The 13,001-nt window shown below is 35.6% G+C and overlaps 1 protein-coding gene across 3 annotated transcripts; it reads right to left on the bottom strand.

Moving 5' to 3' along the window:
* Positions 1-771: 771 nt before the first annotated feature.
* dikar (CECR2 histone acetyl-lysine reader dikar) lies at positions 772-12,786 on the bottom strand. 3 transcript variants are annotated; one of them, XM_076134332.1, is made up of 10 exons: positions 12,668-12,786; positions 12,197-12,369; positions 11,981-12,106; positions 11,692-11,897; positions 11,238-11,573; positions 9,148-9,315; positions 6,929-7,258; positions 6,535-6,797; positions 6,251-6,451; positions 772-6,137 (listed from the first exon to the last, which is right to left on the bottom strand). In XM_076134332.1, exons 2-10 carry the CDS (start codon positions 12,305-12,307, stop codon positions 1,741-1,743), a joined length of 6,138 nt encoding a protein of 2,045 aa, XP_075990447.1. In that variant the 5' UTR covers positions 12,308-12,369; positions 12,668-12,786; the 3' UTR covers positions 772-1,740. The 3 variants fall into 3 exon arrangements, with proteins under 3 accessions (XP_075990447.1, XP_075990448.1, XP_075990446.1); XM_076134333.1 differs by having other exon boundaries at positions 12,197-12,285; positions 12,668-12,781; XM_076134331.1 differs by lacking the exon at positions 12,668-12,786 and having other exon boundaries at positions 12,197-12,586.
* Positions 12,787-13,001: the final 215 nt, after the last annotated feature.

Below are 13,001 nucleotides of genomic sequence, written 5' to 3'. Positions count from 1 at the left end.
CTGCAATTAATACAAAACAAGATAGAGACTTTTAGATGGCAATATAAATTTCTAGTAGTGGATTGACTGCTAATTTAGACAGTAAGTTGTATCACACATTTAGTGTAAGTTCCTATGACATAGATTGAGATTAGACTAATATTTGTCCCAAAGCGGAAAAACTGGCCTTATTATATGGAAGTGGTAAGTAACATTCTAATGATATACAGTCAAGATAGTTTCAACATTTTAAAATAATGTTATGTGAAACAATGACAATGGCTTATTGGTGGAATGTGAAAGTAGGACTAGAAACACTAGATTTCCTCAAAAGTAACCTGTACCGCACATATTGGTTTTAGTCCTTGATTGGGCTGTTACAAAACTTGTTTAGAACAGTGTTCCAGGAGTGCCATTTGGCTTTGACTATGAGTCACATCTTTGTAAATCAGGATATAAACGCTTATTTACAGGGGAATTTGAAATTCTAGGACATCACTTATTTACAAAGCCATGTCTGTTAAGGATTATGGACACATGCATTCTTTCTTCTTATGCATGGTAGACTTAACATTTTATTAAGATTTTTGATGTTTTGATAAAGTGTGGTTAACCCCTACCAAATAATTATGAAATGTAAGTCTCTCTATACAGCTGCTATGTTGGACGATGTCACTATATCAAAACCTTAGTATTTGAAGATCCAGGAACCTTTTGTAATAGAGAAAAGCCACTTTTTAAATTAAATTGGGATAAAATAAAGAATACGGTGGTAGTCTTGATCAACACGTCAATTATTTTCAAAATCTTTATTTTTATTTTTACACAAGAAGAATTGTTTTCAATTATTCTTATATGAATTTCTTAATACTATCTTCACGAATTTTAATATTAACTGAATTAATTCTTAACGAAAATACTTATAATACTAAAAACGTTGATCGTAAATAAAATAGTGAAATATTTACACAACAATCTAAATTAAGTATAACATAAAATTTAAATTTATTTAATAACAAATATTACTTGATGTGACCTTATTAAATGGTAATAATGTTCATTAAATTAAAGCTAAAGAAGCATATAAGCATTGTTATTAAAGAAGATAATTAAATAATGTTAACATTAAAATATTTATTTGAGTATAAAAAAACCTGTGTGATATTGTAATAAGACTGCTTCTTGTTAATTAATAATAGGTAAATATAATATAATTCATTAATATAATAACAATAACGTTAAAGAACAAATTGCACCATTCACTAGTATGTTAAAATCACCACACAATAATGTAGCAATAATAAGGAATGGACAATAAATGTGTACTAAATAAGCGCATCTATTTCGCACAAGGCTTTGTAATATAATATACCTTGATGAAACGGCGCCTATGCAGCTACGTGACTTACAACTCCTCAATTATTTAACAGACAAAAGAGACCAATAGTTATTAACTAAAACTATGTGTATGTTTACATTGTAAGAAGCAGTCTCTCCTTCAGTGATCACAGGCGCCGTGAATACTATCATAAAAATAAGTATATTATCAATAGTCTATCAAAGATAAACTTGTCATGATATAAAATAAACATTGCCATTATAATAATTGTAAGGTAAATAAGAAATAATTATAAAATATCTCCACAAAAATTCTACTTTAACTCTACAAACAATATAAATTACAATTTCCTATAACAATTGTCACATTTATGATTATTTATCAAGGGTCCTTCTTATAAAACTATTCTTTTGTGATGGTGTTCAGAGCCATGAGTGTCGGTTGATATCATATGGTTGCCGGACGCCGAGATTCGTCGGATAACTACCGGGATATAAACTCATGATTTGCGCACCGGTTTGACGTAATATCTGTTCTCGTTGTAAATACTGTTGATACAATTCTGACGTGGGATCTGAGCCCACAAACGGATAACCGGCTCGGACTTGCGTATGGCCAATGAACGGAAATGTACTTGGTGTATGAGCTGAATTCTGATGAGCAGGTTTAACCAACTTCTCTGCACTCACATCGACGTTGCTGCGTTGCTGGTGAGCGACAGCAGCAACCATATAATTTGCTGCCATAAGTTGGTGTTGTTGCTGAGTGTTACGAAAATCGTCCATAGAAAAGCTGCCATTATCGTACAATCCACCAGCTAGACCCATATTGGTTGAGCCACCAAAATTAAATGCGTTCCCTGTCATCATACTCGACTTTACAGATGACAAAACATCCGTATTACAAGAACTCTGATGATAGGCTTGGCTAGCAGCGATTTGCGCAGCTTGCTTCGTGGCGTCTGATGTTCGCTTTCGTTTATTTTTAGCCTTTGGATCTAACTGTGGTGTTGGTACACTGGATGTTTTATAAATACTGTTGTCTTTACTCATAGATATCGCAGGTTGCGAGTATATACTGGCAGAAGTACTAACTGGATGAACATCTGAAGAAATGCTCTTGTTAAACATTTGTGCCATTTGAAATGACTTGTCGTGATACAAGGATGAGCCGCTACTAGCAAACGTCGATAAGTATCTCTCATCATTCGTATATCGTTCTAACATTTGTGGTATATTTGGCAAGTTACGCAAACTCTCAAGTGGGAGTGCAGCAGGATTACTGTATGGAGTCTTGTAAGGATTTGATGTAACCAAGGGATGATTTTGTATGAGTTTTTCAGTTTTCTGTGATTTTGCATGCGTATCAATATTCTTGGAAATGACGTCATTATTATTATGTGAAGTCGAAGTAGTCATAATATGATCACTCTTGAGAAGTCCCCTCGGGTTAGGTATCCTTAATTCACCTGGTAAATTCTGTTGTATCTCCGGAGCTCTTTGTAATGTTGGTCTTGCAACATTAAATGAATTATACTGCTGATGCTGTACATTTTTATTATATGCCACTGCACTTGTATTAGCTGCATTTATTTCATTTTTCAATTTTTCAGCAGAGTTTGCACTGTATGCTGTGGAATAGTCAGAGGGTAATAAATCTGGTTTACGTATTTGACTCGTCATTTTCCAGTTTCCATAATCAATAGCAGCACTCGAAGGAGTTGTATTACATGCATACAATTTTTTATTGGCCAAGTCTATATCACTGATGGAAAAGTTGCTTATACTTTGACCCCCCGATATGGAATCATACTGGTTGTGATGTGCATGCACTAGATTTTGGTTCAAATTAATTTCACTGTGCAATCTCTCCTGGCTATGAGCTGGTGGTATGTTAGTTGGGTTTATAGTTTTTGCAATAGTCTTTTGCAAGGCCCCAAGGTTTATCGCAATAGCGTCCACATCGTATGTTTTATGGTGTGAGTTTGCATTTGACTTAGGTATTTCCCGTGGCAAATAATCTACTTCATGAGAATGACTGGTGATTTGATCATTGCTACTTCGGCGAGCACCGTCTGGGTCCAAATAACCCATATTGACCATATCTGTTGGTTTGTTTTCTATACTAATATTAATCTTGGTATTTTGTAAAGTCTCACTGTTGTCATACTTCAAATTATCTCTGTTTTCTGTAGCATACTCGACAGTAGTCTTGTCGCGTAAGTTATTTAGTTTGGTCATTTCCGATTTCTCACTCAATGCTAACGCTATATCGTCAACCGATGTCGGCGTTATCGATGATAATGAATGTGTCAACGACGCCATCTTCGGGTAATCATTTTTAGGAGGTACTGTAACATCTTTATTATTTTCTGGAACTTTGATAGCTGGTAACGGCGTGTGTTCAGGCTCACTATAAGTTCGTTTTTTGACCGGAAATAGTTGAGCTTTAGAATCTGCTGTTAATGGTGTAGCGTTCGTTGAAACTGTACTAGTTGGTGTTGTGGTTTGTGGAGAATGCTGCGCTTGTGAATAACTGGAAGCTGGTGTTTGTGAGTATGGTGAATACGCGGGAGAATACGGGCCCGTGTACTGAGTTTGTTGATAAGACTCTGGCGCCATTGAAGTGTAATCTTCGTGGTTACGTGTGGTCTTGTTAACAGCAGTAGCTTTTGCGGTATCGTAGTATGGGGGCGGATTTTGTGTGTACGTCGGCAATGGGCTTTTATTGTGGTCTATGAAATAATTTGGCGTGGCTGACCCTGTAACATTATTTGATGCGTATACGTGCTGAGAGTAAGGAGAATACGGGGACTGCGGCGCTTCCCGTGGACTGCAGCTTTTCTCAGGACTACTTTTAATTGATGTAGTATCCTGGTAGAACCCTGCTCGAACTGTACCGTTTATTATAGGATATGTAATCTTTTGGAAATCTTCTGTTCGTGGCGATGCTGGTGATCGTAAAAGCGGTGAAGTATGAGACATTTGATGCCTCGGTGAATCAAGGTCTTGACTGAATGATGATCTCTCCGAGACTGAACTGCCAGTACTTGTTCTTCTCTGCCTTGGAGTTGTACCAACGTTAGGTAAAGGACTGTCACCTCCATCAGGATTAGGTGTATCCGGCCCTGTCGGTGAATCATATTTAACGGTATTTTTAGGGCTACTGGGCTTGGCTTCACTATTACCAGTTTCTGTAACCTTTGTCTCAGCGTCAACTTCTTCAACTTTCTTTTTAGGGACAGCAGCTGTGGTAGAGGTAGTAGTCTTAGGAGCTCCAAATGCCTTAAACCAAGCACTTAGGTTAGGAGTAGCTTTTTCTTGATTTGGTTTAGTAGGTATCTGTGGATCAGTTTCAACTTCAGCATCTTTCTTACTAGCCTGAACTGCTACTTCTTCAGTTTTCTTCTCCGACGGTACGTCTTCGACTTTCTCCTCTTTCTTCTCAGTTATTGCTGTTTTACAAGACTCTTTTAGGTCTTCAGTTTTACCTTCATCATTATTAGTGAAATTATGATCAGTACCCAAACTAAACTCAACTGTTGGCAAAACTGACCCCAGACTCAATTTAGGGCTAGACTCCTCAGGTTTTGAGGGATCACGCGCTTTGTTTTGTGATCCTAGGCTTGAGGTTTCTTCTGCTTTTTCAGTATTTTTATTGACCATATTTGTTAATAAATTGCCCTTACTCTTCCCTGGTTGGAGTCGATCAATCGTTCTTTGAATTTCCCTCCTTTTTACCAACTTTGGTTCACGTGAGGAAGGTCGTTTACGAGAGAAATCTTTTCTAACATGTGGCTTTTCACCTTGTGAAAGATCATCGTCTAAGCGGCTATTTTCATGGTCTTCAGTGGATATGGTTTGAGCTGGACTGTCACAAGGTGAACTCGTATTGGATCCTTTAGGAGCGTCATCGAGCCACTTACTGATATCTTTGACAGCTTGTTCAAGAGCTTCAGAAGCTGATTCATTTTTGGTAGAATTCTTCTTACCACCCTTTTTAGGAGCTGATTTAGCCACAGCTTGGCTGTCCGAAGGTTCATCATCAGAGTCTTCTCTTATAGTTAAATCATTTGTGTTGCTAGATTCAGACATTTTATCTGCATTACTCTGATTTCCGGAAAATAGACTATTGAAAAGTGAACTATCTTTATACTTTTCGTTTTTAGCTTTGAGCTTTTCAATAGTTTCTCTCAACTTTTGATTCTTGTCTTTTTCAGGAATATTTAGATTTTGTTTTTGTTTGTCAACAGTTTTTTGTTTGTAATCAAAGAGTGACTCCCAAGCATCCTTAGCAGCATGACGCCGTCTTTCCTTAATTTTGTCATATTTGTCTTTAACAAAATCAGGATCGTTAAGTTGGTCTGGCAGCTCACCTTGGTCGAGCTCCGTGGGCGACGGTGTAGGCGTATGTATCGATGGTAGTGGACTCGCACTTCTGCTTCTGTTTGAACTTTCCAAAGATTCTTGAGAAACACTACGTTTGATAACTTCTGGTGGTTCTACTTCCTGATGCTTGGCTTTCTTTTTCTTCTGTTTGGACTTCTTACCCTCTTTGTCTTTGTTCTTACTGTGTTTTTGTTTTTTGCTATGTTTTGATTTTGATGATTCAGAGTGTTCGGATATGTGAGAATCTTTTCTGTGATTCTTGGAATGTTTACCATGACGATGATGCCCTTTACGTTTTTTCTTTCCCTTTTGTTTACTTTTACGAGATTCTTTAGTCTTTTTTGTTTCTGGTTCAGCCATGTCTTCCACTTCCTCCTCCTCTTCATGTTTCTCCTCAGGTACTGCATCCGATGAACTTGACTTAGGTTCACCTACAAAAACATGTTAATACTTATTAAAATTATACCATTGATCTTTAAATTACTTTGGTATTTTTTTTTTTAAATAGTGTATAACTAGACTTCTAGACTATATATGTACAGACCTGCATCAGAATGAGATTTTCGCTTTTTTCTTTTGTGATGATGGCTTGGAGATTCACTACTTTTCAGTTTATGTTTTCTAGAAGGAGTCGGTAACTGGTATTCTACAGCTATTTCTTCATCTGATGATGAAACTCGGTGTATATATCTTTCAGTCAATCTATCAAAAGCTGCTTGTAAATTATCTACCATCACAGTATACTCTGAAAAAATATTTGTATATTAGATTATATGATAAAATATTTTTGTTTCTATTCATAATTCTGTAAAAAAATATCCAACATACCATTATCCTGGCCGTTGTACAAGCGACAATTATTAACAATAAGTTTAAAATCGGCTTTGAACATTGAGAAGTCCGTATAGTAGCCAGTATCAAGGCGTTCTTCCATTTTTCGTAAATCCATTGGTCGCCTAATAACAGCATAATAATTGGGTGCGTATTCTTCTTCCACAGGATCCATGAAAGGCCAAGCATCGTCATGAGCTGTTAGTTGCTTCAGAACCTTATACATATCTGTCTGAATGTCCTCATCTGTTTGACCAAATCTGCGAAATAATAACACTGTTAAATAAAGTCCCACAAACTATGTGTAATACAATAAAGAAAGCTAATACTATATACAATATTTTGCAAAACAAAATATGCTAATAAAGGTACTTAGGAAAAGATTAATTACATTTGTGATGTCTTCAGTTTCTTTCGAGTGCTGCTGACAGGTTCGTCATTGTCTGGAATCACAATTTGGCCAGTAGCAGATGCTAGAGAGTTGTTAGTTTTTCGCCCAGTTTTTATGAGTGGTTCTGGTGGTGGTTCGCCTTTTTGAGAACCTGACGAGTTTTTTGACCGCTTTTCATGGCTCTTTGATGGTTTAGTCATTTTTTGAGGCATTTCTTCGTCTTCTTCCTCGTCTTCCTCTTCTACTTCTTTTACTTTCTCCTTTTCCCTCGGCTCCTCCTCTTTTGCACTCGTAGAATCTTCAGAAGAATCAGATGAATCAGATTTTGACCTGGAACAAAAGATTATTTTTGAGTTAGTTTCCTAATCTGTATAATTTATGCTTGATTAATTTAACTGTCATTAATACCGCCAACAATGTATAAATCTTAACTTAATATTGTATTGAGCTTCCAGGTATCTATTAATTAAGCTACCAAGTCTCGCGAAGTCAATTTACGAATCACGTACTTTTATGGTTGGGAGAGAAACCCCAGCGACGTAGCAACGAGGAATAGCGAATATTTCATAAAAAAACATTTACGTCAATAATTGTGACACCAAACTTTCATCCAAACGAAAAAATTGTAATAAATCCAATTGCGATAGAAGCGTCGCTTAACCAAAGGCCGACCATCGATATAATAAAATCACAAGAGATTGCAATTCTTTCATCAAAAGGTTGCAGGTTACATGTAGATAAAAATATACTAACATTTTCTAAGATAAAAATAAAGTCTCAATAGATTGAAGACAAAGAATGATGCTATAATGGACTGTCACTCTGTACACGGGATGTCAATTAGGATAACTAGGTCTAGCTATAACGGTAGCCTTGTGCAATCTGATATTTGCTTTGTTAGCAAAAACAATAGACTGCCTCTTAGAATTCTTTGACCTGCACTTACGGCCAGTTTATTCATCATAAGTTTTACCATTATATGGAGAGTTTCGTTTACAATAAATCTATTAGTAAAACTATGGGGACTTTTCTTCTTATTCCTTCCAAACGATAATTTTATTCGTAGATAGACACAACTTGAAGAGTACGTACTTAATGATTTTATCTTGGACAAAAAATATTTTTAAACCATAATTTTTTTGGTCTCTATGGCTTGGGCGGTAGTGTACTCGGACTACTAATCACGAAATCTTGGGTTCGGTTTCCGAGACGGGTAAAGAAACTACCGAGTCTTCCAAAAGCATTAGAATATTCTCAACCGTAGCCGATTTGGGGAACATGCCTGATTTATGGCAACAAGCTCACTCTTTACAAGGGGTCAATTCTAATGGTGAAATGTAGGTGCATTTATACACATCTCCCTACACTTTCGTATGTAACAGGCGTGATGTTAGAAAAAATTGCGCTTATTTACTCTCAATTGTAATCAGATTATGGTAACATATCAGTACGGTGGTAGCCGAGTAGCCTAAGTACTTGCCTCCCACGTAAGTGTTGAGGCTTTGAACTCAAGGCATCGCCGCCTACGACTTTCCAAAGTTACGCGTACGTAAAAAAATACTTTTTTACTTATAGAACAATAAGCACTTGTTCCAAAGGTAAAAATAATATGGAGAAGAATAAGAACAATAAATTGTTACTTCCGGAAAAATTGAGACGAAATTATTGTTGGACAAAAGATTGGGTAATCAAATACCGCCTGCCAGAGAAAAGTCAAGGCGGGACTGATGTAGCTGATGGAGGACAGGTGTTCAATACATACAGTCATATATATCGTCATTTATGCCCGAAAGCGTAGGCAAAAGTGTATGAAACACGCACTTCCCCACTAACAATATTACTATCATTGTAATATACCTAACTCCATGGTCCATATACCTAACTCCATGGTCCATATACCTAACTCCTAATCACTTCTATGGAGAATAATTAAAAGTGAAAAAGGAAAGACCAATAGCACTCTGTCCGACCTGGGGGGCTATTTGGAAGTCACTATGCTGTACATTGTTTTCTCCCTTAGAATACAGTGGTTAATACGTTACGTAAAACCAGTAATGTACTGAATCGTGATCATCAATTTGACGTTCACTGTCAACTGAGATACTTGATAAGCCCGCTGGGAATCGAATCCGGGACCCTCGGTCACGATCGGATACACAACCAACCGCTGCACAGAGGCAATAAATAAAATAGTTCAACAAGTAGGCAAGATTGCATACCTCAGAAGATTCCTCCGCCTGGCTCTGTTCTCCCGCGCGATATCTGGTGTTTCCTTTCTCTCGTTCTCTTCTTTGCCGTCATGCGTGGACTGTTTAGTTTCCTCCTCCTTCTGTTTTATCTTTTGCAACACACGACTGGATGTTCGTCGCGGCGCTAATTCTAACAACCTTAAATATAACATGAATACTTTGCATTAAAATCTAAAAAAGTATATTCACATGACACAAAATAAATAAATGAAACAAAATCGCATTTCGTTCAGAGCTATTTGCAATCGTTTAACACGCATTCACCAGCAAACAAATAAAGTCGCTTTTGTTATAATTTGACTCAACAATTTTTATATTTTTCTCAACAATTTGTTTATAGTAATATTAATTATTTTAGTACTGTATTGAGCCCACTTCAATGATCTGATGTCGCTTATGCCACCATAAGAATCATAATGATAGTCTTTCTGTTGTTATTTATTATGACTTAGAATTTAACAAAGAATTTGACTTTATTATTTTTTGATATCGCAGATGCAAGACATAATTTAAAATTAACGCTCAGCAAAGCTCATTTTATGTGTAAATAAAATTTTAATTGAGTTTGAATTGCAGTTTGAATCGAGTCCTACAACAACACCAAGTCAGATTGTGTTGCCAGTAAAAATAATTAAAGAACAATACTTTGCCTGATACGGGAATTGAACCCGAGAGCTCTAGATCTGCAGTTGCAGATTTTGGAGTACTAGATAGTCTCGGAAAAAAATTTATACGCACAGATAAAAAAAATTGACAACAGTTTATTTTTACCCCTGAAAAAAATCTTGGAAGATAATTCACGTGGGAAATAAGACAAATAGCAAAGGGCGAACACAACAGCGATCGCACAGAATAGCTAGACAGTGAGTTAATGAAGCCAATGAAATCGATTTTTGTAATGGCAAGTCTTAGCTTGATTTATTTCCGTCCGGGCGACGAAGGCTTGCTATTTATTATTGAAAGGCGATTGAGCGCAACCAAGGCGAGCTTAAATTATCACTTCGATCGACATATAAACTATTTGTCTATTGTTTATGTACATTAGGCCCAATTTTACAACCAGTAAAAATTTTAACTTAGCAGAAACAATCACAGATTTTTTTTAAATTCATTTGCACATACTTTATGTGTCTTACACACTACATCTAATGATTTAACTGCTAAAGAAAGCGCTAAAATCGAATTAGCTGATATTTTCACATTTGACTAAAATAATTTTGAAATAATTAAGATTATTATTCACACTTTCTTTTTCTCAAGTTCAATATTGTTTTATAAATTCAATAGGGAAAGCCATACAAAAGTTTGCATTAGGCCGCACAGCAACAAGTCAATACAATCTTCAGTCTATGATGTTCGAAGTAAACTTAATCCATACCACTTGTTGTGATATTTGTATTATTAATTAGGTCATATTCAGTAGGCTTGTAATCGAAATGTAACCAGAAATTATGTGTTCAAGAGTTGCCTCTGAAATTGGTGGTGTTTCTTAACAGTTCTCTCTCAATCACATGCTACATCTATTCACATCTAATTATAGAAATGAACAGATACAATGTTTATACAACTTCCAATTAATTACATCTAATTAAAACATAAGCTACAATTAGATCTAAACAGCTAACTTGAGAATGATCAATATGTAGATAAGTGCAATTTAATTGTTGCAGCATCCATACAGACTTATCATAGGTTAAATAGATTCAGTAGCTATTAAAATTTTCCTAGCGCCCTCTCCCATTTGGCTTGGTTTAAAAAGTTATCATAAACAAAACCTTCCTCAGGAATTGCTCTGTCTTTAGAAAAATTGAATTGAGTGGAAATTGCATGACAATCTATTTAGAACGTTTTGAGTTTATCTCAAAAGACAGACACAGCAAAGGGACTTTATTTTATAAAATGATGATGATGGAATGGTTAAAATTAAACATCATTGACTATAATACTGATATTGCTGTTCTGAACGCAGGAGAATGTTAACCAAATCAATGAAAATTATATTCTGATTTTTGATGTGACACTATCTTTTATGTTCAGTTTTATTATAAAAAATACCTTACCTTTTCCTCTGCAGACGTTCCTTCTCTTGAAAAAGCCTTGGTATTTCCGGTAAAAAGTTTTGTGTCAATGAGTGAAACAATTCTTTTTCAACTTTGCTGGTAGCCTTACTAAACTTCTCTGTCAGGTGGGTCCAGTCTTCTTGAGTGAAACAAACCACTTGCCACACACGCTCAGAGTCATCGTCATCAAGCCAATCATCACCATAAAACCACCCGCGTTTTCTATTTTCCTTAAACTTTTTCTTTCTGTTCTTGCCTTTCTTTTTATTTATAATATCCTCCCTATATAATCTCGTGCCATAGAAATACCAATATGCTGAGTAATTATCATCCCACCTGTAATACAATCATATAACTTTTAAATTTGCATTCATACCTTTCTATTGTTTACATCCATAAATTACTTCGGATTGAACTAAGATTATAAAATTGACAGTGACAAGCTATAACTTACCCAAGAGGTTCAACTCTCAAGCTTTCTGCTTCAAGGTTTTTGAATATCTCAAAAACATCCTCACCATCGAGACGAAAATCACACAAGGCATATAATATTTCAACCTTTGTGCGAAGCGGTAAGAACTGGAAGTCTATATCAGTATTGAAAGGATTGTATCTTCCTCTTTCTTGACATTTTTGTCTAAACAACCTCCTCAGGTACATCTGAAAACCCCAACATGATACAGGCTCTGTTGACTAACACAGTATATAATAGCATACTGTGGCTAAATCTGAATTTCATATACCTGATAATTAAAGGCTGAGATGTCATTGTTGCCCAAACATCCATTCAAAAGGCGAACTATCAATTCAGTCAGGAGAGAACTGGCCGACTCTTCCGTGCCATCTGTTAGTAGAGCTTCTTCTAGATCCTTTGAAATAATTAACAAAATCATACAATAATACGATCCCTAATTAAAACAAGGAGCAACCATTTTCTAAACTAATCTTTAGCTACTTACTTCAATGTCAAAATCCAGAAGGTTGAATGCAGATCTGAATAAAGAACAAAAATACGCGATGCTGGGCACTTCCCACCATGACTGAATATCTAGAAACCGTGAGAAATTCATTCAGACATCACCTTTAGGGATACCTTCTTCGAGAAAAACATGCAATTGATCTCCCGTTTCCACTGAAATACCAATAAAAGATGGAAACATAACCTAAAAACGGTACGCTTTCACTGTTTGTCTCTTTATTTATACAAAAACTTCATTTTTATGGAACTAGCATATTTTTGCGACGATTATTTTCCGAAACTGAACTTTAAAATTATACGGTATGTGAGAGATACGAATATGCGTTGTGTACATCGAGACACAAACGCCATAACAGTTTACAAGTCTGTTGTACAAGTGAATCACTTATACATAATAAAAAAAAATACAAAGATAAATAAGGCAGACAGTTTTATGAACAAATGGATTTACCTTCCATTTAATTATTTTTATTTACATTTAGAATGTTTTATTATAGTACGAGCCAAATAAATAGAACTAAAACGTTCGTAATTTCAACGGAAGTTTGTTCTTTTTTTACTCTATGCCTTCATTCGCTAGAATGGGATGATGAAAGCGGTCCAGTATGTTTGATGTCAACTAGAAACAGGAACACAAAGATTATCGACCAAAAGTTTACCATAAGCTTGGGTAACTTAGTACTTCATATATTTGATTGTCGTAGTTTTTAAAAATTATATCATGTTAAATTTAAAAGACCTTTTCAAAGTAATTCAATAATACCATAATCAAAAATTTTTGTGAT

This window comes from Anticarsia gemmatalis, chromosome Z, assembly GCF_050436995.1.
Source record: "Anticarsia gemmatalis isolate Benzon Research Colony breed Stoneville strain chromosome Z, ilAntGemm2 primary, whole genome shotgun sequence".
In the NCBI taxonomy this organism is placed as follows: Eukaryota; Metazoa; Arthropoda; class Insecta; order Lepidoptera; family Erebidae; genus Anticarsia; species Anticarsia gemmatalis.
Note: the sequence above shows the minus strand (reverse complement) of the source record. Positions and strands in the feature narration are given on the sequence as shown.

What these genes read in the sequence shown, in the direction of transcription:
- dikar (XM_076134332.1), bottom strand. Translation starts at nt 12,307, where the DNA reads ATGAATTTCTCACGGTTTCTAGATATTCAGTCATGGTGGGAAGTGCCC. An exon ending in TTGAGAGTTGAACCTCTTGG is followed by an intron (nt 11,574 to 11,691) that starts GTAAGTTATAGC and finishes ATTGTATTACAG; the next exon opens with GTGGGATGATAATTACTCAG. An exon ending in AGGCGGAGGAATCTTCTGAG is followed by an intron (nt 7,259 to 9,147) that starts GTATGCAATCTT and finishes CTTTTGTTCCAG; the next exon opens with GTCAAAATCTGATTCATCTG.